Source organism: Mesoplodon densirostris, chromosome 11 (genome assembly GCF_025265405.1).
Source record: "Mesoplodon densirostris isolate mMesDen1 chromosome 11, mMesDen1 primary haplotype, whole genome shotgun sequence".
Taxonomy (NCBI): Eukaryota; Metazoa; Chordata; class Mammalia; order Artiodactyla; family Ziphiidae; genus Mesoplodon; species Mesoplodon densirostris.
In genome coordinates, this window is record NC_082671.1 from 63,210,654 (window position 1) to 63,232,357 (window position 21,704).

The 21,704-nt window shown below is 50.9% G+C and overlaps 1 protein-coding gene across 1 annotated transcript in view; it reads right to left on the reverse strand.

The window, feature by feature from the left end:
* TBC1D22A (TBC1 domain family member 22A) overlaps window positions 1-21,704 on the reverse strand; it is a 326,227-nt gene that overhangs the window by 199,357 nt on the left and 105,166 nt on the right. The window contains exons 6-7 of the mRNA XM_060113299.1: window positions 12,020-12,148; window positions 7,834-7,896 (exon numbers count right to left, since the gene is read on the reverse strand). Of these exons, the coding sequence (XP_059969282.1) occupies window positions 7,834-7,896; window positions 12,020-12,148 (192 nt within the window). The remainder of the gene's footprint in view (window positions 1-7,833; window positions 7,897-12,019; window positions 12,149-21,704) is intronic.

The window sequence follows — 21,704 nt, forward strand, 5'->3', positions numbered from 1 at the left end:
GCCTAATCATAAAGGAAAAGACTGTGAACTGCCTTTGTTAAATTAGGAATTGCTGTTCACACCACCGAGAGTGAAAAAACAACCTACTAACAAAAAGAAGATATATGTATCCATATGTTTCCAAAAAAGAATTGGTATCCAGCTTATATTAGGAACTCCTACAAATCAGGAGGATAAACTAACAAACAAAAAGATGCAATAGAAATAGGGGTGGAAGCATTTCACAAGAGAGGAAATCAAGTGGCCTAAGAAACCTAAGAAAAAATACTTAACGTGATCAGCAGTGAAGGGATTGGAAGGGAACAGCACCCTGAGACCCAGGCCGTCAGGGAGCCTTTCGGTTTCACAGCTCGCAGTGCAGGGGAGGGGGCGGCATTGGGCACTCACCACCGGCCCCTGGGGCCACCCCCTGGTGCACCCCTCAGAGAAACCCTCATACCTGTGCACAGGAACTCGGAATGCTCATGGCAACATTCTGAGAAAAAGCACAAGAACGAACATAACCCAGATGCTTATCAACACTGGACTGGATCAATAAACCACAGAACACAAGAGGGAATACTATACAGCAGTGAAAAGGAACTACACGACAAGCATCGGTGGATGGAGCTTAGAACCTTAACTCTGTGATATAAAGAGTGGTGGCAAATGAGTACAGACAGCACAATTCCACTAAAAACAAAGGTTAAAAACAGGTGAAACACACACACACACACACATAAACTCATGTCATAAAACTATACAGAAAAGCAAGAGAATAATTAGCCAAAATTCAAGGGAACAGTTACTTGTTGGGGGACAGGGACACAGCTGCAGAGGGACAGAGAAGGGACCTCAATGACACCAGTCTGACTCTATTTCTTCAGCCTGACGGTGTGGAAGCTAATTTTTAATTTTTTCTTTAAATTGGACATATATATTATAGAAATCTTTCTGCTCTGACATATTTTACCATAAAACCAAAAGGACAAAAAAAAAGGAAAGATCTATGGATTAGATCCCCAAAATATGTACCAGAAGAGTTTAATGAACTGATTCTATAACAAATATGTATCTCTCAGGCTCTCACAAATGCATCCCCACCTCTGAAGAAAAAAAAAAAAAAGATGAATTACGAGACCGAACGAAGAGAGGAGGAGAAAGAAGAGGCGGACCCGTGGAGCACTGAGCCCCGGCAGCGCCCCAGGCTCGGGGCCTCCCGGTACAGAGCGCTCACACCGGGAGGAGTGCATGTTTAACGCATGCGCCCCGCCAACATCTGCCACGCGCTTACCATGCTACATGCCAGGCCCCAGGAGAAGAAAGACCCAGGCCGTGCCCTGGGGAGCTTGCAGCGTGAGAAGAGAGAGCCACGGCCAGAATCCCAGCAAGACAGCTGACCTACCCACCCAAGCCCATCAATGTCCGTTAGGCAGCAGAGGGGGCCGACACCAGCATGGAGGCTGGTTGAGTCTAAGGGGACAGAGACACATGACAACACGCGGGAAGCACGTGGGCGCGGTGGGCCGGCCAGGGCAGGAAAGGGGGTGCTGGCGAGCTCGGGGGGCTGCCGAGCAGAGTAGGCTGGGGAGGGGCCCCCAGGCTGAGGAACGGCATGTGCGAATGCCAAAACCCTCTTCAGTTTGGCCCGGATCCTCATGGACAGAGCCAACACCTGCTCCTCGGAAGCGGGCTTTTCTTCCCGTCCACCGCGGGGCCCACGCTTCTCCACGTGAAGGCTCTGGTCAGGAAGTCTGTCTACAGAAAGTTCACAGTCAGGGAAGGAGTCCAGCATGAACACATCTGTGCTCCACTGGCACCTGCCTCCTGGAAAATGACCATCCTTCAGGGCCGCGGAAAACTCATCACAGCAACTGGAAGAATGGTTCACAGATAATGTGTCTAAAAGGCCTGCATGTTTCATTATCCTCTGTGTCTGTTTAAATGTAATGAGACATCACTTCTCCACGGCTAATTGGAAAAAGCATCTACTTTCCCTAATTTGTGAAACTGCTCTCAGAAGCAGATAACCAGAGGGCAGATAATATAACAATTACAGAGGAGAAGTGACCCGTAGATGATGAACTTATCAAGTGAAAAGGCCCAGCTGTGAAATCTGAAAGAGCTTCTTCCCATGAGCTCCCTGCACCAATCGCAGGGGCCAGAGGGCCTCGGGTCACAATCCGGATTCTCCCAAGTAATAGGCTGAGTTTATTCAACTGCGGACAGAGGATAAAAAGAGCAAGTGGCAAAAAAGTTACGAATTTTACTTTCAAATAACAGCGTTGGATTAAAAGATTAATTACTGGTTGCAACAAAACCTCCTAAGTCCCATGAGGCTCCAGGCAATGCTCCAGGCACCCAAGCCATGGCCCTGCTCCCAGGGAGCTGACATACAGGTGGAGTGAGACCTCATCAACAAGAAGACAAATCCCATCAGATAACAAGCACCCGTGAGACATACAAAGTGTGAGTGAAAGTTGGGGAGAGGGGCTGGGACACCAGCCAGGGTCGTTGGGAACAGCGTCTCCGAACCAGACACCTGAGGTCACAGGTGAGAGAAGGAGGAATCCAGACAGCTGTTCACAAAACAAGTACTTGTGCACAGCTGCTCTGTGCCGTGCGCCACTTGAGGCACATGCGTTAGGACTGAAAACGAGACAGACAGAAGGTCTGCTCAGATGCAGCGGAGACAGAAGAGCAGAGCACAGGCGGGGGGGCAGCCCCAACCCAGGAGCAGCTGGGCCCCATGTCCCAGGTCCCTGGGGAGGTCAGGTGGCGCAGCCTCTAGCGGTTACCCCAGGAGGTCCTACCTCCGCAAACACCCTCCCTCCCTCGGTGGCCTTCCTTCAGATGGGGATTTCCAGGCTCCACCCCAGGAGTCTGACTCAGAAGGTCCAAGGGAGGCCAGGGGACAGGCAGGCTAAAGGTTTTTCAAGCAATTAAGCGAGCGAAAAACGGAACAGACACTTCACCAAAGAAGATCTGAGCGTGACAAATCATCATATGAAAGGATGTTCAACATCCACAGTCAATAGACAAATGCAAATTGTAACCCCGTAATATCCCACGACACACCTGTTTTATAAAATAGCTAAAATTAAAGACTGGCAAATCCCAAGAACTGACAAGGATGTGGAGCGACTAGCCACCTCAAGCATGGCGGACTGGCACGGCCACCCTGGAAAAGGGTTTGGCTGTTTCTTATAAAGTGTATATACATACCATAAGGCCCAGCAACTCCACGCCTAGGCACTTACCAGAGAGGGGAAAACACAGATGCCTTCCCTAGATTTATACGTGAAGGTTTAGAGCAAATGTACTTTGTAATGGCCCAGAATTGGAAAGGAACCCAGTACCCATCAACTGGTGACTGGGCAAACACACGCCCGGAAGACGGCCCTGCTCGGTGGTGCCGTGGATAGCAGGGCTGAACGTCCACGCCCTGTCCAGGTCAGGGGAGCCCCTCACTAAGTCTGTAAGCTGTGTGATTCCCTTTCTGTGAAATGCTTTAAAAGCAAAACTCTAGGGATAGAAAGCAGATCAGCAATTGCCAGGGGCAGGGGGAGGGGACGGGAGACTGACAGCAAAGGGACACGAGGGGACTTCTCAGGGCGATGGAAGTGTCCACACCATGATTCCAGTGGCTGGTACATTCCTACACACAGGTGTCAAAACTAATCTAACTGTATGCTTAACACAGGTGAATTCTCCTGTGTGTCAATTAGCCGTCAATAATGCTGGCAGGAGAAAAGGAGGGGGGGGTGGGAGGAGGGGAAGGGGAAGGGAGGGAGGAAAAGACATCCAGAGCAGAAGTGGGCATCACCTGCTGAACGAATAAACCAAAGCGCGGACAGACTGGGGTAAACACTTACGGCAGAAACCCTTCTTCCCGAGTCATGAGAAGCCCAGACTTTATAGGGACACAAGACCAACTGAAATCAGAGTCACGTTTCCTGGTTCTATACAGCCAAGGACAAGCACGTAGGATACAAGCCAAAGCACTACAAGCAGCTTCTCTCAGACACCTATGTTATGGGAGGGGCTGCTCTTCTCCCTCCTGTCTTGTCTTGTGTCTTCACATTCCTACTGCTGGAATGCAAGCATGAGGGAGGGAGCTAGAGCCCCAACCTGGACCACGAAGAGAAAGCCAAGCACAGGGGAGCAGCCGATGCACTGCCGACAACCTCCCCCCGCCGAGGGGGCGGCAGGCTCCCATCCGGGGAAGCCACTGCTGCCGTGAATCAGCCTCAGTGTGTCCAAGCCTAACCTCCGCGATGCCGCAAACGAGAACTTGACTTTGCCTGCTTGTAACATGAGACCAACGCTTCCAGAAGGTTTCCCCACACACACACAATCTGCCCCCCAGCCAGCCCTGGGCATGTCTGCAGCTCCGGGAGGAGTGCCAAGGGAGCCAAGGGAGGGGCCGTGTGAGCCCCGCTGCCGCTGCCGGGGGCACTTCCATCGCCCTGAGAAGTCCCCTCGTGTCCCTTTGCTGTCAGTCTCCTGTCCCCTCCCCCTGCCCCTGGCAACTGCAGAGGCGCTTCCATTGGGATCGAGGTCCCAGCACATCACACACGAGCAGGCCAGCAGACACCAGCCGGCAGTGACTGGATCCCGTCTCTGAAACCAGGAGCCCACAGGCTCAGCTCTACGAGGAGTGCGTCAAGTGACAGGAAAAATACAACAGTGAAGACAAACCAAAAGTTGCGTGGCAGACTCTATTTTCCACTAAAAAGAAAAATACGTTAAAATGAGGTTATAATATGTGATCTCTTGTTTTCCAGATAGAAGCACAACTATTGAAAAGGACAATCAAAGAGAAGTACCTCAAAATGACTACTTCTGTGGAAAACTAATTTTCTCCTTTTGTGTTCTGTAATCTAAAGCACTTTGGCTTTAATAATCCTGGATTTCTTTTTAACAAACTTACTGCACAGACAAGAGATATCAAAGTTTAAAAGTGCATTTACTGGAGCAATCAAGATGCAAAACAAACATTTAAAACAATAAAGACACAGACCTACTAGAGAATGGACTTGAGGATACGGGGAGGGGGAAGGGTAAGCTGTGACAAAGCGAGAGAGTGGCATGGACATATATACACTACCAAATGTAAAATAGATAGCTAGTGGGAAGCAGCCGCATAGCACAGGGAGATCAGCTCCGTGGTTTGTGACCACCTAGAGGGGTGGGATAGGGAGGGTGGGAGGGAGGGAGACGCAAGAGGGAAGAGATATGGGAACATATGTATATGTATAACTGATTCACTTTGTTATACAGCAGAAACTAACACACCATTGTAAAGCAATTATACTCCAATAAAGATGTAAAAAAAAACAATAAGAAAATTCAATTTTAAAGAGATGCCATTTATAACAGCAACAAAAAATATGACAACTAAGAATAAATCTAATAAAACGTACACAGGACCTATTTTGGAACAACTTCTAAAACTTCATTGAAAGGCATTAAAGAATGGCCTAAAAAATGGGGAATTAGCATGTTCATGAAAACGAAGACTAAATTTCATAGAGATGTCAATTCTCCCAAATTGACCTATACATTCTGTGCAATTCCAATCTTAAATCAAACACACGTTAAAAACCAATAAGGGTGGAATCTAAAAAATACAGCAAACTAGTAAATATAATAAAAAAGAAGCTAACTCGCGGATATAGAGAACAAACTAATGGTTACCAGTTGGGAGAGGGACTATAGGGGAGGGGTTTAAGAGGTACAAACTATTAGGTAAAAAATAAGCTACAAGGACATATTGTACAACACAGGGAATATAGCCAGTATTTTATAACTATAAATGGAGTAAAAATTATGAATCACTATATTGTACACCTGTGACATATAATATTGTATATCAACTATACTTCAATTAAAAAAAAAAAGAGAGAGAGAGAGAGATGGACTTCCCTGGTGGCCCAGTGGTAAAGAATCCGCCTTCCAATGAAGGCGATGCGGGTTCAATCCCTGGTCAGGGAACTAAGATCCCACATGGCATGGGGCAACAAAGCCTGCACTCCACAACTACTGAGCTCGTGTGCCTCAACGAGAGAGCCCACGTGCCGCAAACTACAGAGCCCACACACTCTGGAGCCTGTGCACCACAACTAGAGAGAGGAGACCCGCACGCCACAACTACAGAGAAGCCCGAGCGCCGCAACTAGAGAGAAGCCCGAGCACCGCAACTAGAGAGAAACCTGAGCAGACTACATGCCATAACAAAAAGATTCTGTGTGCCACAGCTAAGACCCAACACAGCCAAAAAGAAATAAGGAAAATAAATAAAGAGAGAGAGAGAGAGAGAAAAACTTGGCTCCCTGACTCTGGGACTTACGTGGAAGAGCAAAGCCTTAAGATGACCTGATCACTTTTGAAGAGGAAGGGGGGTGTGAACACCTCCTACCAAATACTGAGACTTAGGGTGAAGCTGAATGAATGAAGGTAACTCGAATACTGGGACAAAACAGAGACCAGATCTCTGCAAATGTGAAAATGGCATGAACAGAGGGACATTGCAAACGTGGGGAGATAAGCTGGACTGGCCACCACGGGAGAACGTTAAACTGGATTCCCACCTCACAGCACACACAGCCATCGGATACAGATGAATTAAAACAGGTGTGAATGCTAACACTTCATAACTTTGAGGTGAAAACAAGGGAGGGAGAATGGCTTGAGGATGTCTGGGTAGGAAAAGATCTCCTCAGGAAGCTAACCATAATAGAAGAGATGGGTAAGTTCAATGCCACGAAAACTGAGAACTTCGATCCTGACAGCCATCAAGAAGAAAGTGTCAGAAACAAGCCACAGAGTGGGAGGAGGAATCTGCCATGTACAAACTGCAAAGAATTAGAATCCCTAATATATAAAGATCAACAACCAACATACAATTAGATCAACCACACAAGAAATCAGGCAAAGGTGGGAATAAGCATTTCCCTGAAGGCAGACACAGAAGCACATAAATACATGAAGAGATGCTTACTCCACGGGTGATCAGAGAAAGGAAAATGAAGAATGCCCACCAGAGACAGAACTTGAGAAGCCTGGCAACACCCAGACCTGGCAGGGGTGTGAGCACCAGGACGGCTGGTCCTCTACAGGGGAGAGCTGAATCAGGAAAACCCACTGGAGGGCATGCTGACATCATCTGGAAAGTTTAACAGGCTGACAGCCAACTTTCCAACAATCTTCCTTCTTCGTAAATGCTCTTGAGAAATCCCTGCCAGGGGGCACCTGCATAACTGTACGTGCAGCTTCCAGGCAACACTATTCCCAATAGCAAACCATAGAAACCCAAATGTCCACCAACAGGAAAAACAGCAACAGAAAGTGTGGAATATTTAAATAACAACTAGACACAGAGATTAGCTGAATCTAAGAAAATAATGTAGATGAAAAAAGCCAAATTGCAGAGATTAGACTACACAGAGGAATGAGCCGGCTCCAGAACACGGCTTTCCCAGGGTCACGTGATATGTATTAAAGGCATGAAGGATCACAGATACAGGTCAGGAGACAGGTCATCTCCTGGGGAGGGGCCTGGAGACGAATGAGAACAGCAAGTGGCTTCCACACTATCAGTCTCACTCGAGTGGGCTTCTCGGTTCTAAACTGGGTGGTGGACTCATGAGTGTGAACTACATACACAACTCCAATTAAGTTCTTTTGTACACACCAGTACTGCACAATAAAAATATTTTAAAAACAGTTAGCAATTCCGGTTGGCGATTCTGTCCCCAGGGGCCATCCTCTCACCTGCCGTGGGTAGAGCCACTAGGACGGTGGGCACCCATCTCCCTCCCAGAAAGGGAACTTCCGGATCCCAGACCTTACCTCTGTCACTTTGGGTTGAAGTATTAATGCTTCAGGACTCATTCGAGGGATGTCTATGTGGATCTGCAGATGGAGGAGAAAGACACATGTATTTTAAAAGATGCTGAACATCAAGACAGGCATTATGATTAAAGGGTGACAGTTAATAACAGCAACGGATTTGCTCTGGGTCTCGGTCTGCTCTCTCTGAGAAGACAAATTCTGTGTCACGTGTTCTCCCGTGGAGGAGAGGCAGGTTCCGTCTGCCTGGGCGACGCCCCGCCCCCGTCCTAGCACGACAGGCTTGTTCCACGCTTTCCAACCCAGTGGCGGCTGCGTTATTAGGAACAGAGCAGGCCCTCGGCTATTTAGTAACAGGATCCATAGCAATTAGCAAACATTGATTTCCAGCCTCTGACACGGGGAGCGATTCAAGCACATCAACAGTGTACAAGTGTTTAACTGTGACAGCTTCTTCAAACCCCAGCCACAGTTTTCTGCACTTTACAAAATCCTTGGGGGACACGGGGCACTTTTCAGAGGACGCATATAAAACCCTCTGGTAGAAACAGCTGATCCCCGCCTGACCACCGTCTGACATGAGAGTCGTAACAAAGTTCCCCATATACCGCAGAGCAGCACACCTGCGGGTTCAAGACGCAACCAAATAAGATCGTTCAGGGCTTGAGCTGGCATCCAGGCCGGCCCTCAACACCCCGCACGAGCACCCACCGCGGCCAATGCTACCACCATCCCCGTGCAACCCAGGAAACTGGCCCAAACAGGCTGCGGGAAGACGTGCACATCTTAACACCATGGGGAGCCTACGATTCAGGCTCATCCCCCGTCCTTGCCCGTGACCTCGAGGGTTCTGAGACCCACAGGGCCTGGGAGTGTCCTCACTCTGCCTCGCCAGCACCGTGGCCTTGGGTCCCTCACCAGGCTCTGGGGCTCAGCATCCTCGCCCATTAGACACCTGCCACGTCCCTCAAAGGGCTGCTGGGGAAGATCCAACAAGAAGGTGGATCAACAGCCCCCAGAGCTCCATCAGCTTCACGGCTCTGAGACGTGGGAATTGTTTCCGCACTCACAGGTTCCCGCCTTGAACTCTTCCCTCAGGGGAGAACTTGGAAATCAGCTGCCCATCAGTGGTACCAAGGGAGGGGATGAGATGGCTCAGGGTACGAACTGGGCCAGGGGCCAGCAGACTGAAGCGCTGAGGGAGCGTGGACGATGAGGCAGCAGGGACAGTGAGGACAGTTGGAGAGCAGAGGCGACGGCATCAGAGAAGGCGAGAGGTAAGCATTCTCCAACCCACTGAGCAACGCGGGGAGGAACCTGGCAAGCGGAGGGAAGGAGGCCTGGAGGGAGAGGACAAGGAGGGAACACCCCAGGCTGGTGGGGTCGGAAGGCTGCAGCTGGCCACTAGCGCCCTTGACCAGGGCGTCCCCTAGGGTCGCCCTCAGAGCACTGATCCCATGCCATCAGAGTCACGTGGGCACGCGTCTGTCCCCGGCACGCCGAGGGCCAGCACAGCCCATGTAACAGAAGAGCTAACTGCCCGTCGTGCGTTTGCTGGGGGGCAGGACGGTGCACACCAGCACCGACTCTGTATGCCCCGCCCCCCATACAGGACTGAGCCGGTCAGGCGGCCACGAAGTCTGTAGAACCCGCAGAGCGGGGAGGACACACAGATGAACCTTTAGCTCTGACCGACTCTGTGTGCTGTGGACGGGACATCCTCACCCGAAGAGTAAACGCAGAACTCATATGAACAGAGGACAAAAGAGGGACAGGGAAGCAGACAGGGGACCCTGGCCTCCTGCGGCCTCCCAGTGCTGTGGGAAGGCCGGGCCACACACCTCGGGGCAGACGGCCAGGTAAGGTCAGTCCATGGGTCAAACACCGTGAGTGGGCAGCGGGGAGAGACCAGGATGCTCAAGCCCCAAACCCAGGCTGGCTCCACCCTGACCTAAACAGAGCACCTGAAACGGCCGTGCCAGGACGGCCCAGGGCCCACCTCCAAGAGGCGTGTGGGCTCAGCACAAAGCAAGCAGGCCCACGGGAAACACTGCCACAGCTTACACGGTGCTGAATTACAGTAATGCAGGAACATTTGGGGGATTCACAATAACACAGGAGCTTTTTATTACCTATCACAGTAACTGAATAAAGATATATGCAACCCGTTTTTAATTAACTTTCCCTCAAGAAATTCATAATAGAATGCAGTCTGGTAAATCTTGCTGATAGATGCTCGTGTCATCCTTTGGACATCTTTTTCTGGAATAAAAACACAGCAAAGTGACTTCCCTGGTGGCGGAGGGGTTAAGAAACCGCCTGCCAATGCAGGGGACATGGGTTCAAGCTCTGGTCCAGGAAGATCCCACATGCCGCGGAGCAACTAAGCCTGTGCGCCACAACTACTGAGCCTGCGCTCTAGAGCCCGCGAGCCACAACTACTGAAGCCCGCGTGCCTAGAGCCCATGCTCCACAACAAGAGAAGCCACAGCAATGAGAAGCCCGCACACCGAATGAAGAGTAGCCCCGGGCCTCCCTGGTGGCGCAAGTGGTTGAGAGTCCGCCTGCCGATGCAGGGGATACGGGTTCGTGCCCCGGTCTGGGAGGATCCCATATGCCGCGGAGCGGCTGGGCCCGTGAGCCATGGCCGCTGAGCCTGCGCGTCCGGAGCCTGCGCGTCCGGAGCCTGTGCTCCGCAACGGGGGAGGCCACAACAGTAAGAGGCCCGCATACCGCAAAAAAAAAAAAAAAAAAAAAAAAAAAAAAAAAGAGTAGCCCCCACTCGCCGCAGCTAGAGAAAGCCTGCAAGCAGCAACAAAGACCCAACGCAGGCAAAAATAAACAAATAAAATTTAAAAAAAAAAAACACACACAGCAAAAATACATGCAACACAATACCAAATGTACCCATTCCCTAAAACCAGTGAAGTGGAAAAAAAACCAGGTAAGCTAGTATTTCCCTGATCCAATCCAAATGCAATCTATATCACAAATCAGTTTCCCAGAGTGACGGGTGGCAGCACCGTGTGGCCTGGGAGCCACCCGGGTGGGAGACAGAGGACAAGCCCCAGTGTGGGCAGCAGGGGCCAGAGGCAGAGAAGGCCCCGCCCTGGAAGGTGACGGAAGCGAGTCCCTGTCCCCATCTCCCTCCTCCCGCCCCCAAACGAGTCACTCTTCCTGCAGAGCTGCCAGTGTCTGCTTGGGAAGATGCCTTTCAGCAATCCATTTAACTTAAAGAACCTGTGATTAGCAATCAGCACTAAGGCCTGTCTTTGGACCTTTTTACAGCGCTACACCAAACTGACAAGGAGATGTGGGTATCCCACATCTGAGGGAGACAATTTCGGCAACGCTCATTCACCTAGAGGTCGGGTTTCCAAGAGGAAATACTCAATACTGACACGCATCAGGAAAATCAGAAGTTCATGTCAGAATACGAGGCAGTGCTACCAATGCCTAACCAGCTTTTTGTTCAACTGCAGCGCAAACCATTCTGAATTCTCACATATTACAAAGACAAGAATTATAAAGGCTTCGAGCGATTCTAACAGCAAATTCTGGATACACCATGAACCGTAAATCAAGTTTAAGTATCTTTCCCATCATGCACACTGTCAACTGACTATTCAAGAAGCCATAATTATATCCATTTTGTATTAAACTAAATAGCAAACTTATAAGCTGGCTACACCTCTGCTATGGACTGAACTGTGTGTCTCCAGAACCAAGCCGAGCAGCATGGCTCTCCTCTACCTACATCACGTCCCTGACAGCAGCAGAGGACAGCGCCCACGGGGCCTAGGGGACTCACACGTCTGACCCGACCCAGACAAATGTCTGCTCCTGACCTTCTGGTCAGACAGCCGCTCGCTGAGTCACAAGACACCCTCCACCCAGGGCGGGGCGGGGGTCGGCAGGGAGGATCTCAGTGCACGGCGAGGGGTCTGGGCTACCTGTTCTGTGGCTCCAATTAAGAGCCCCCTTCCCACTTTTGCAGAAGGAACTGGGGATGCACAAGGTGCTATTATCAGTGGGAATGCACCATTATTTGTTTTCAAGTTTATTTATTTACTAGAAAATAAAGATCTGTGACCCAATCAGGAAACTGCCAGATAAAGCATTTCCTCCAAGAAGGCAGACGTCACCGAGTAGTTCAAGTGACAAGAAAAAGAAGAAGTATCCCCACCTGTCTGTATGTATCCTGGTGAACTTCATCCGTCCTAGAATCATAATAGTGATCAATAAAAGCAAAATATTCTTTCTGTTTTCTTTGGAGAGTGGCTGGTCTTCGGTCTACGTTGGCAGGAAGGTAACCCTGCGAGAGAAGAAAACAAACAAGAAAAGTACATACAGTTAATGGTAATTCCTGGAGTCTCTGTGAGAAGTTTATAATCAAAAGGCTCACACCTTAAACGAGCTTGGCGCTCTGAAATCTGACACAGAGGGGAGGACAAATGAGTTGTGAAGAAAGAGACACAAAGACAAGCAGTGAGCTGAGCCCTATGGAAGTATCACCCCCAACCGCACTCCATGGGGTCTGGGCTCAGGCATCTGCAGCCTCCACCAAGGTGATGGAACTCCACCTGCAGCGGTACAAGAGCGGACCGGAGCCAGCGCAGCAGGCTGGCATTTACCGCGCTCATCTATAGCACAACTGAGAGATGAAAGCCCCCTTCTCTAAATGCCTTGGACACCATGGAGAGCTCGGAAGTGTGTAGGCCCTACAACTATACATGTGTGTGCACATATATGTGTGTCCGCGTACACATATACGCATGCATATATATATATATATACACGTGCGTATGCTTGTGTGTGCGTGTGTGTGTTTACGCACACATATGTGTAAATTCTCATGCACGTTTTCTCCTCTCTCCAAAGACTCCTGGGCTCTGGCAGCCGCAGGCCCAATACAGACTCAGAAAGGGTCCGGCAGGCAGCAAAGGGTGGCCGTGAAGAGCCCAGACTCCTGTCTTACATTTTCTACTTTTTCAGTCAACGTTACTGCCACACCAGAGATAAAACAGAAGGTGCCTCTTTTCAGGAAACGGGTCCAGGACATCCGACAAAGGTGTACAGCCATGCAACTGCTGCCCCCGCGAAGACTGGAGCAGTGTCATCGCCCCAAAACCGCCCCAGTGCCCTCTGCAGTCCCCCCACCCCCTCTTCCCCACGGGTCGCGGCTGCCGCCCTAGAATCGCCCGTAAGTGGAATCATGGGGACCTGTGCCTGGGGGCAAGGTTTCCTTCACTCAGCCTGCTGGCTTTTTTTTAACTGAAGTATAGCTGATTTACAGTGTTGTATTAATTTCTGCTGTACAGCAGTGACTCAGTTATACACCTACAGACACTCTTTTTTTTATATTCTTTTCCGTTATGGTTTATCCCAGGAGAATGGCTCTAGTTCCCGGTACTCAACAGTAGGACCTTGCTGTCTATCCATTCTGTATGTAATAGTTTGCATCTACCAACCCCAAACTCCCAGTCCTTCCCTCCCTGCCCCCCTACCCCTTGGCAACCACAGGTCTGATCTCTATGTCTGTGAGTTTGTTCCTGTTTTGTTGATAAGTTCATTTGTGCCATAGTTTAGATTTCAGCAGATGAATGGATAAAGAACATGTGGTACATATATGCAATGGAATACGACTCAGCCATAAAAAAGAAGGAAATAATGCCATTTGCAGCAACGTGGATGGACCTAGAGATGATCATACTAAGTGAAGTAAGTCGGAAAGGGAAAGACAAATACCGCATGACAGTCTGCTGTCTTTTGAGATTCTTTCAGGAACCAACAGTGACCTCCTCTTTCTCCCCAGGTGGAATTTCCAGGGTATGGTTATTTACCAGTTTGTTAAGCCATTCACTCTTTGCTGATCATTTGAGTTGTTTCTAGTTTGGGGTTATTTTAAATAATGCTTGTTATAAACATTCTTGCACAAGATTTTTATGAATATACAGTTTGATTTCTCCTGGGTAAATACCCAGGAGCAGAGTTACTGGGTCATAATGTAGGTGTATGTTTAGTTTTCTAAGAAACTGCCAGATCCTTTCCCAGAAGGATGATACCATTTTCCATCCCAACTAACAACACCTGAGAATCTCAGACGTTCCACACCCTCCCTGACACTCAGTATTGTCAACCTCTAATATCAGTCACTCTGTCAAGGGCTTTTAATTTCATTTCCTGAATGATTCATGATGTTGCGTGTCTTTTCACAAACCCCTCTGCCACTGCTTGTCTTCTCTGGTGAAACGTCTGTTCACGTCTTTTGCCCAGTTTTTTAATCAGTTGCTTGTCTTCTTAGTAAGTTTTATGAGTGCTGTATACATTCGAGACGTGAGTCTTTCTGTCAAATATATGCACTGTGATTATATTCTCCTAGCCTGTGGCTTGCCTTTTTATGTCTCAAACAACAGAAGTTTCACATTTTCATGAAGTCCAATGGACAAAGTTTTTCTTTTATATTTAGTGGTCCTTGCGTCCCGTGTAAGAAGGGTTTTCTCCTTGCTTTCTTCCTAATGTTCTAAAGCCTATCCCTCGAGTGTCCCTCCTCATCCCTCAAGTGTCCCTTCAACATCACTCCCTCCAGAGGCTGGACTGACCCTCGAGGAGGCTGCTCATGCAGCGCCCCAGCAGCACCTGGCACGAGGCTCCGCAGAGCCAGCCGCTCACTGTGCCAGCCACATGGCAGGCACCCAAGTTTTCACTGAGTGCATTCATGTATGAGTGAAAAATGAACAAATACATCCCCTGCGGTGTTTTCTGCGTTTTAAAGCCCTTTCACATCCAAAGTCAACGTCACTGTGCTTACTGCTAAATATCTATGCATCCTTTGTTCAAACAGAGCCCTGAAGAGCCTCTGGGAACTGCGTCTTCCTAGTCTCAACCCATGTGCCACCTGAAGGTGGGTAATCCCCTTCCTTCAGGACAGGTCTTGATGGGCTAATAAGCTAAACAGCCACACCATCCCACCAGCCAGTGACCAGCAGGCTCAGGGGTAAAGGGGGTACCCGATGCAGGCACAAAAGCCAGGCCCGGGGCCTTCTTTGCTGCTGCTTGTGAATCAAAGAGAATGTGCACAGTCTGGAGCTGCGGCAGCCACTCTGTGACCACGAGGGAGAACCACGAGCTGCAGGTCCACCGTGAAGAGCTGACTCAAGAAGAGCTGCGCTCAGTCGCCTTGATGATGAAATCAACCTACGTCCAGCCGCCTCTTCTCAGCTGTGCGAGCACACGCATCCCCTTTATTTCTCTAAGGCATCTCCGTTAGCATTTGTTCTGTATTACAGATTACACACTCATGCACATTCGTTTTATCACATTTAGATCACATCATTTAAACTTTTTAATAAACATGTACTGAAATATAACATGTGTGTGCACGTGCGCTCCCAAAAAGTATGTGTGAATTATCATAGACTGAACCTGTCTCAGGGCCCTTTGGGAGCCTTCCAACCACTGACCCTTACCTCCTGATCTGGTGTCAGAGGTACCTCCCTGACTCCTGACACCGGGATAAATTCTGCCTATTTCTGAACTTTATATACATAGAACCTTTTTTTTTTTTTTTTTGCCTCGTTGCTTAAACTCAGCATTATGTTTGAAAAATTCATTCATTCTGTAACATGAAAACAGTAGTTAATTTTCACTGTTGTGGGACTTCCCTGGTGGTCCACTGGTAAAGCATCCGCCTTCCAGTGCAGGGGACGCAGGTTCGATCCCTGTTCGGGGAACTAAAATCCAATATGTCACAGGGCAACTAAGCCCATGTGCCACAACTACTGAGCCTGCACCCCTCAACTAGAGAGAGAAAACCCGCATGCCACAACTACAGAGAAGCCGGCACACCGCAACGAAGATCCCGCGTGCCGCAACTAAGACCTGACACAGCCGAAGATAAAAAAACAATAAAATTAAAAAATTGTCACTGTTGCATAATATCTCCATGTACAAAATCCGTTCTGTTAACAGACATTTGGGTTTTTACCAAGTTTTTGGGATAAACACTCTTGTAACTGCCTTTTATAATGCACGATACGCAATTTGTTAAGTATGTACCTGGGAGCAGAACTACTAGGTGGGCATACCTTTGACAGATTTTGCTAAAGAATCTTCCTAAGTGATTACACTCCCATTCGAAGCGCATGGGAACGCCCACTGCCCTACATCCTTACGAACACTTGGTAACAGACATCTTTTCATTCTGGCCATCCCGACGGGTTCACGGAGGTAGCTATCAGAATGCAGTTTTCACCTGCATCTCCAGTGGACTGAAGGATGCCGTGTACGTCATTTGAGTGCAGCCCCCTTCCCTACCCCGTCACGTGGCCCCCCTCTCTCCTCCTGATTCATGAGCACCTGCCATATGCAGTCTGACGTGAGCCCTGCTGCAAGCGTCTCCTCCGCGTCCCCGTGGTTTGCGTTTTCTCCCCACTAGTGACGTCTTTGGATGACGAGAAGTTCCTGACTTTAATGAAGCCCAATTTCCTTTTTTTTTTTTGTGGTATGGGGCCTCTCACTGTTGTGGCCCCTCCCGTTGCGGAGCACAGGCTCCGGATTCGCAGGCTCAGCGGCCATGGCTCATGGGCCCAGCCGCTCCGCAGCATGTGCGATCCTCCCGGACTGGGGCACGAACCCGTGTTCCCTGCATTGGCAGGCGGACTCCCAACCACTGTGCCACCAGGGAAGCCCAGCCCAATTTACTTTTAATGACTAGTCCTTTTTAAGGAAATTTCCTCTCCAACATTCCGTGCTTATGTATCTCAACTTAAAATCATGACCGTATTACCATTGTCACGTCGTATTGTTCCACTACAGGGGTCGGCAAACGCCAGCCCACTGCCCATTTCTATAAACAGAACTTTGGCGGCACACAGCCACGCCCGTTTGCTCACGTGTATGGCTGCACACAACCGAGGTAGAGCTGAGTGGTCGGAAAGAGACCACGTGACCCACTGAAACACATGCTGAAACACTTGCTCTGCAGCCCTTTACAGAAAAAGCTTGCCAACCCCTGGTCTAAAACCACTGATTCCCCAAGGGTGCATAGCCTTCCACCATATATATTTCTTTATACGGGTTTCTATTTAACCTTTCCTCGATTTCTGAACATTCTGACAACTTTCAATTGTCCAGTATTCTAAAATACGTGGTCGTGAGCAGTAAAATTTCTATAAGTGCATCATTAGCTCCAAGGGATACCGGCTATATTTAAGGCTCCTGATGCCTTTTTTTCCAAGTGACGCTGCCAGGAGGTGTAGCAATTTACATCCTAGCAGCCTTGGCACAAGGTGTCACCTGCCCTCCACCTTCCTCAACAGCGAGGAGGAGCCCCCACGGAGAACACCTGCCCTCACATGGCTTCAACTGATTACCGTCGGTCGGAAAGGGGCCCATTCCCAGAGCAGCAGGTCCATCTGACAATACATGAGAGTCAGACAGTGAGCGGCCCCACTACCGCGGAAGGGAGTGGCCACGGTTCCCACCTGCCTCTATCTTCTGGTCAAGTGAGGCATCTGTGCTCCAAAGAGCAGACCGCCTCACGGAATTACACCAGCGCCAAAAACAAACGGGAGCCCCGCAGTGTGGACGGAAGTGCCGGGCCCGCCTGCAGAGCCTTCACGTGCCAGCCGGCAAAGCTGAGCAGCTCAGGACGCGGCCTCTGCAGCCAGCACCACCTGGAACACGCCAGCCTGGGGGGAGCCCAGCAGAGAGCCCCCTTCCTGCTGGGCTCCCAGCCCGGCCCCCCCGAGGGAAGTCACAGCTTCAGAGAATCCGGCTGGGACCAGGGGCATCGACCACGCCCAGGCTGGCCTCACTGCCATGTCATCTCTGTCACCTGCTGGAGAGTAATGATTACCAAGGTTTACTTCTTTTTCTTTGTCCTAAAACTGCCACCGTCACAGGTGAGGAAACGGAGGGACAGCTACTGACCGGGCTACACACAGACCTGCCTCTAAGCCTCGCCGGCGCACACAGGACAATGCCAGCCCTGTTCCCAGGTGAGGAAACGGGCCCCAGAGGCACGCACACCTGGTGGGGGACTGACGGCAAAGCCGGCCCGCCTGAGGCCCTACCTCCTCGGGGCCACCTGGCTTCGTTCACAGAAGCAGGGACCGAGACCCCCGCCACCACGTGCCACACACATGCGTTCCCTGACAGCACCGGGATGCAGGGATGCTGTGGCGGCCGGCTGTCGGTGGACCAGGCCCTGCTTCTCTCCCCACCCGCCAGGCCATCCCCACACGTCTGCCAGCACTGCTGTGGAAAAGAAGGACCGGACCGCCCAGCACCGCGCCCCAGGGCCCCTGCCCCCTCTCAGCGTGCTCGCGCCAGGCCTCCCGTCCGCCCGGCCCAGCCCTCCCCAGCTCGCAGCCGGGGGACACTCTCCCCTCCCCCTCCCTCACTGACCCTGGCTCGTGGCCCCTCTGACTTCGCTGCTCCCTCTGCCCGGGGCCCTTCTCCTCTGCATCAGGGTCGGCCAACTACCACCCACAGGCCACGTCCAGCCCGCAGGATGCTTCTTTTGGGGAAACATTATGGAAACTCGGCTGTGTACCTTCGTGTACAAGAGAATCTTTCAGCTCCGAGGACAGGCTGCGGCGCGGACGGCAGTAGCCATGGCGCCTAGAACGGGACCTGCCGGGCCTGATGGAGCCGCCCGCCCTCCTCCTCCCCTCATCTGCAGGGCCAGCTCCCACACACTCAGCCTGGGCTCCAGGCTCGGGCGCTGCCTTGGCCCTTCCACAGGAGCGGCCCCTCCCCTCGGCACTGGGGCCGAGGACGCTTCTAGTGACTGCTGCTCACCCTCCTCATCATCCAAGCACGGCTCCAGGCAGCGGGGCCGCCTGGTCTGCACCGCGTCCCGAGGGCCCACGCGCTGCTGGAGTTCGTACATCCCTCTCCAAAGAACCCATGAACTTGGATGCGCTGCCCCAGACCCTGCGGGGCCACGTCCCTCCCCCGCCCCAAGTGCCTGCTCACAGGTCGTCGCCCCGGCCGCCAACCTCACCCTCAGGATCCCCCCTACTTTGCTCACGTTCTGTTCCATAGCACTCAGCTCCTTGGAAGATACTGTGAAGTTTACTTGTTGCGTTTACTGCTTGTGTCATCCCACTAGAACACCAGCTCCATCGGGGCAGGAACTGTCACCACTTTTGTTCACAGACAGCCCCCAAGGGCTCAGGATACTGTCTGGACACAACAGATGCTCCATAGATACTTGGTGGATGAACAAATGATGTCAACAGATGTGCAAGGACACCGTCACGCCCCAAGGAGCGCCCCTGCCCTGGGGGCTGGGGAGGACGTGTCTGAGCTAATTGATGAGAAGTAGGCCCAGTAGTAGGCCCAGTACTGCCCAGTACTGCGCCGTGTTGGGTTTGCTGATGCAGGAGAGGATGGAGGTGGAGAGGGACAGACACAAACGCCCTGAGAAAGGTGACAGAGCCGCACGGAGCACACAGGGCAGCACGTCCTGGCTGGTCCTGGGCAAGCCCGAAGCAGCCTGGCACAGGAGGGGCATGGACATGTGTGCCAGGCCAGGGCAGTGGGGCCAGCCTGGTGTCAGCGGGGTCAGAGTGGACAGCCTTGTGCAGATCACCTGCACTGCCACCAAAGGGTTCTCAGTGAAGTGAACGAGTACCCAGAAATTCTCGCCACCCCCAAACGTTAACTAACATTCCAAAACAGAACTCCTAAAAGGCAAGGGTATCAAAATGGGGACACGGACAATAAAAAACCCCACACGTACTCCTGATGTTCCCGTTCCTAAAGGAAAACACACATATGCAAGTCGAGGCCCCTAGGTAATTAAGCAAGACTGGAAATTATGCAAATGAAATATATTCAAGTATGCACAGAATTTTAAATGACAGAACTACAGAAGACTTAATTGCTGTATTAGCATGCTATAAAAACACTAATCATAAATGTAAAACAATGCATGCATATACTTGTATCAAAATTGTCCCGGGGACACAAACATCAAATCGCTCCCTCCCGCTGGGTTCACGTGCAAACTCACCTCAATATATTGAAAGAAGGAAAGATGATACCAGAGTTTCACTGATCATTTCTAACCATACTACTGACTAGCATAAATGTCAAGTGTTTACTTTGTTATTGTTCAATGTTTCTGAAATAGTTTTTTTTTTTTTTTTGCGGTACGCGGGCCTCTCACTGTCGTGGCCTCTCCCGTTGCGGAGCACGGTCTCCGGACGCGCAGGCCCAGCGGCCATGGCTCACGGGCCCAGCCGCTCCGCGGCATGTGGGATCCTCCCGGACCGGGGCACAAACCCGTGTCCCCTGCATCGGCAGGCGGACTCTCAACCACTGCGCCACCAGGGAAGCCCGAGAAAATCATATTTTTGACTCTTATAAATAACTACTTCAGGGGCTTCCCTGGTGGCGCAGTGGTTGAGAGTCCGCCTGCCGATGCAGGGGACACGGGTTTGTGCCCCGGTCCGGGAGGATCCCACATGCCGCGGAGCGGCTGGGCCCGTGAGCCATGGCCGCTGGGCCTGCGCGTCCGGAGACCGTGCTCCGCAACGGGAGAGGCCACGACAGTGAGAGGCCCGCGTACCGCAAAAAAAAAAAAAAAAAAATATATATATATATATATATATATATATATGTGATTTTCTACAGCACTAATTTTTTAAAATTCTTTTAATTTTTATTTTGTATTGGAGTATAGTTGATTAACAACGTTGTGTTAGTTTCAGGTGTACAGCAAAGTGATTCAGTTATACATATACATGTATCCGTTCTTTTTCAAGTGCTTTTCCCATTTAGGTTATTACAGAATATTGAGCAGAGTTCCCTGTGCTATACAGTAGGTCCTGTTTGGTTATCTGTTTTAAATAAATCAGTGTCTACAGGATTAATTTTTAAAAGTTACTGCATGGCTTGCATGGAATTTCAATGTCAACCAGCGTCAGTGGTGGTTTAATGGAAAGTTCTAGAGCACGTGTTAGCGCTCCATAAATGACCAGAGCCAAGTTTCCCATCTTTCTTCATCAAAGCAGCATTTCCTACTCATCAGTTAAGAACAGTGCTTGTCCACGAGCCACCAGGATCATGTTAACAACAAATCTTAAACGTGTCGGGAAAGTCATTCGTTAGCCAGGTCTTGAACTAGACTCATATTCAAGTTCAGCTGCGGTTGGTGGTCTTTCTAAACTGGACAGAGCGTAAATTCTTCCCGATCCTGGGTTCAGCTCTTGATCCTGGACACCGAGGGGGCTGGGACACCCACCTCTGCCCCGGCAGCTGAGCCCCGGACCGCACTATCTGGCTGAGTCAGGCCCAGCCACTCCCCCGCCTAGCACCTCCGCCCAGGTGCGCTGCCCTCAGCGCCCTGTCCGCCAGTGGGCTCGGGGGTGCCCTGCCCTGTCCCATGTGGAGCCGGAGTGACCTGGAGCAGCGGTCACCAACCCCGGGCCCACCTGAGAACCCCTGGGGAACCCAGATAGCAGTATTTCCCAAGCTGCCCAGGTGACATGAGTGTGGACCCAGCCACAAAAGGTCAAGAGGTGACCTGAAACCGCCACGTCCCTGCTGCCCAGCCTGGGGTGGGCACTCAGCAGACCCCGTGTCACAGCGAGCCGGAGTCGGTACCAACCCTGACACCTCAGTCCACCCAAGGCTCGGATCTGTTTCATGGGCCCAAACATCAGGATCTGCAAGAGCTTCCCAGGAGAGAGGCGTGTCAGGCTAGGTGAGACCCTCGGCGACAGAGAACGACCGAGAGGCAGGCCTGACTGCGGAGACCCCTCCTCCACACGCCCCCCGCCCTGCGGCCCAGGAGCCCGCAGGGTTCTCTCCCCACCATCCCTGTGACGCCCTTGGGCCTGGCACTTGCACAGGGC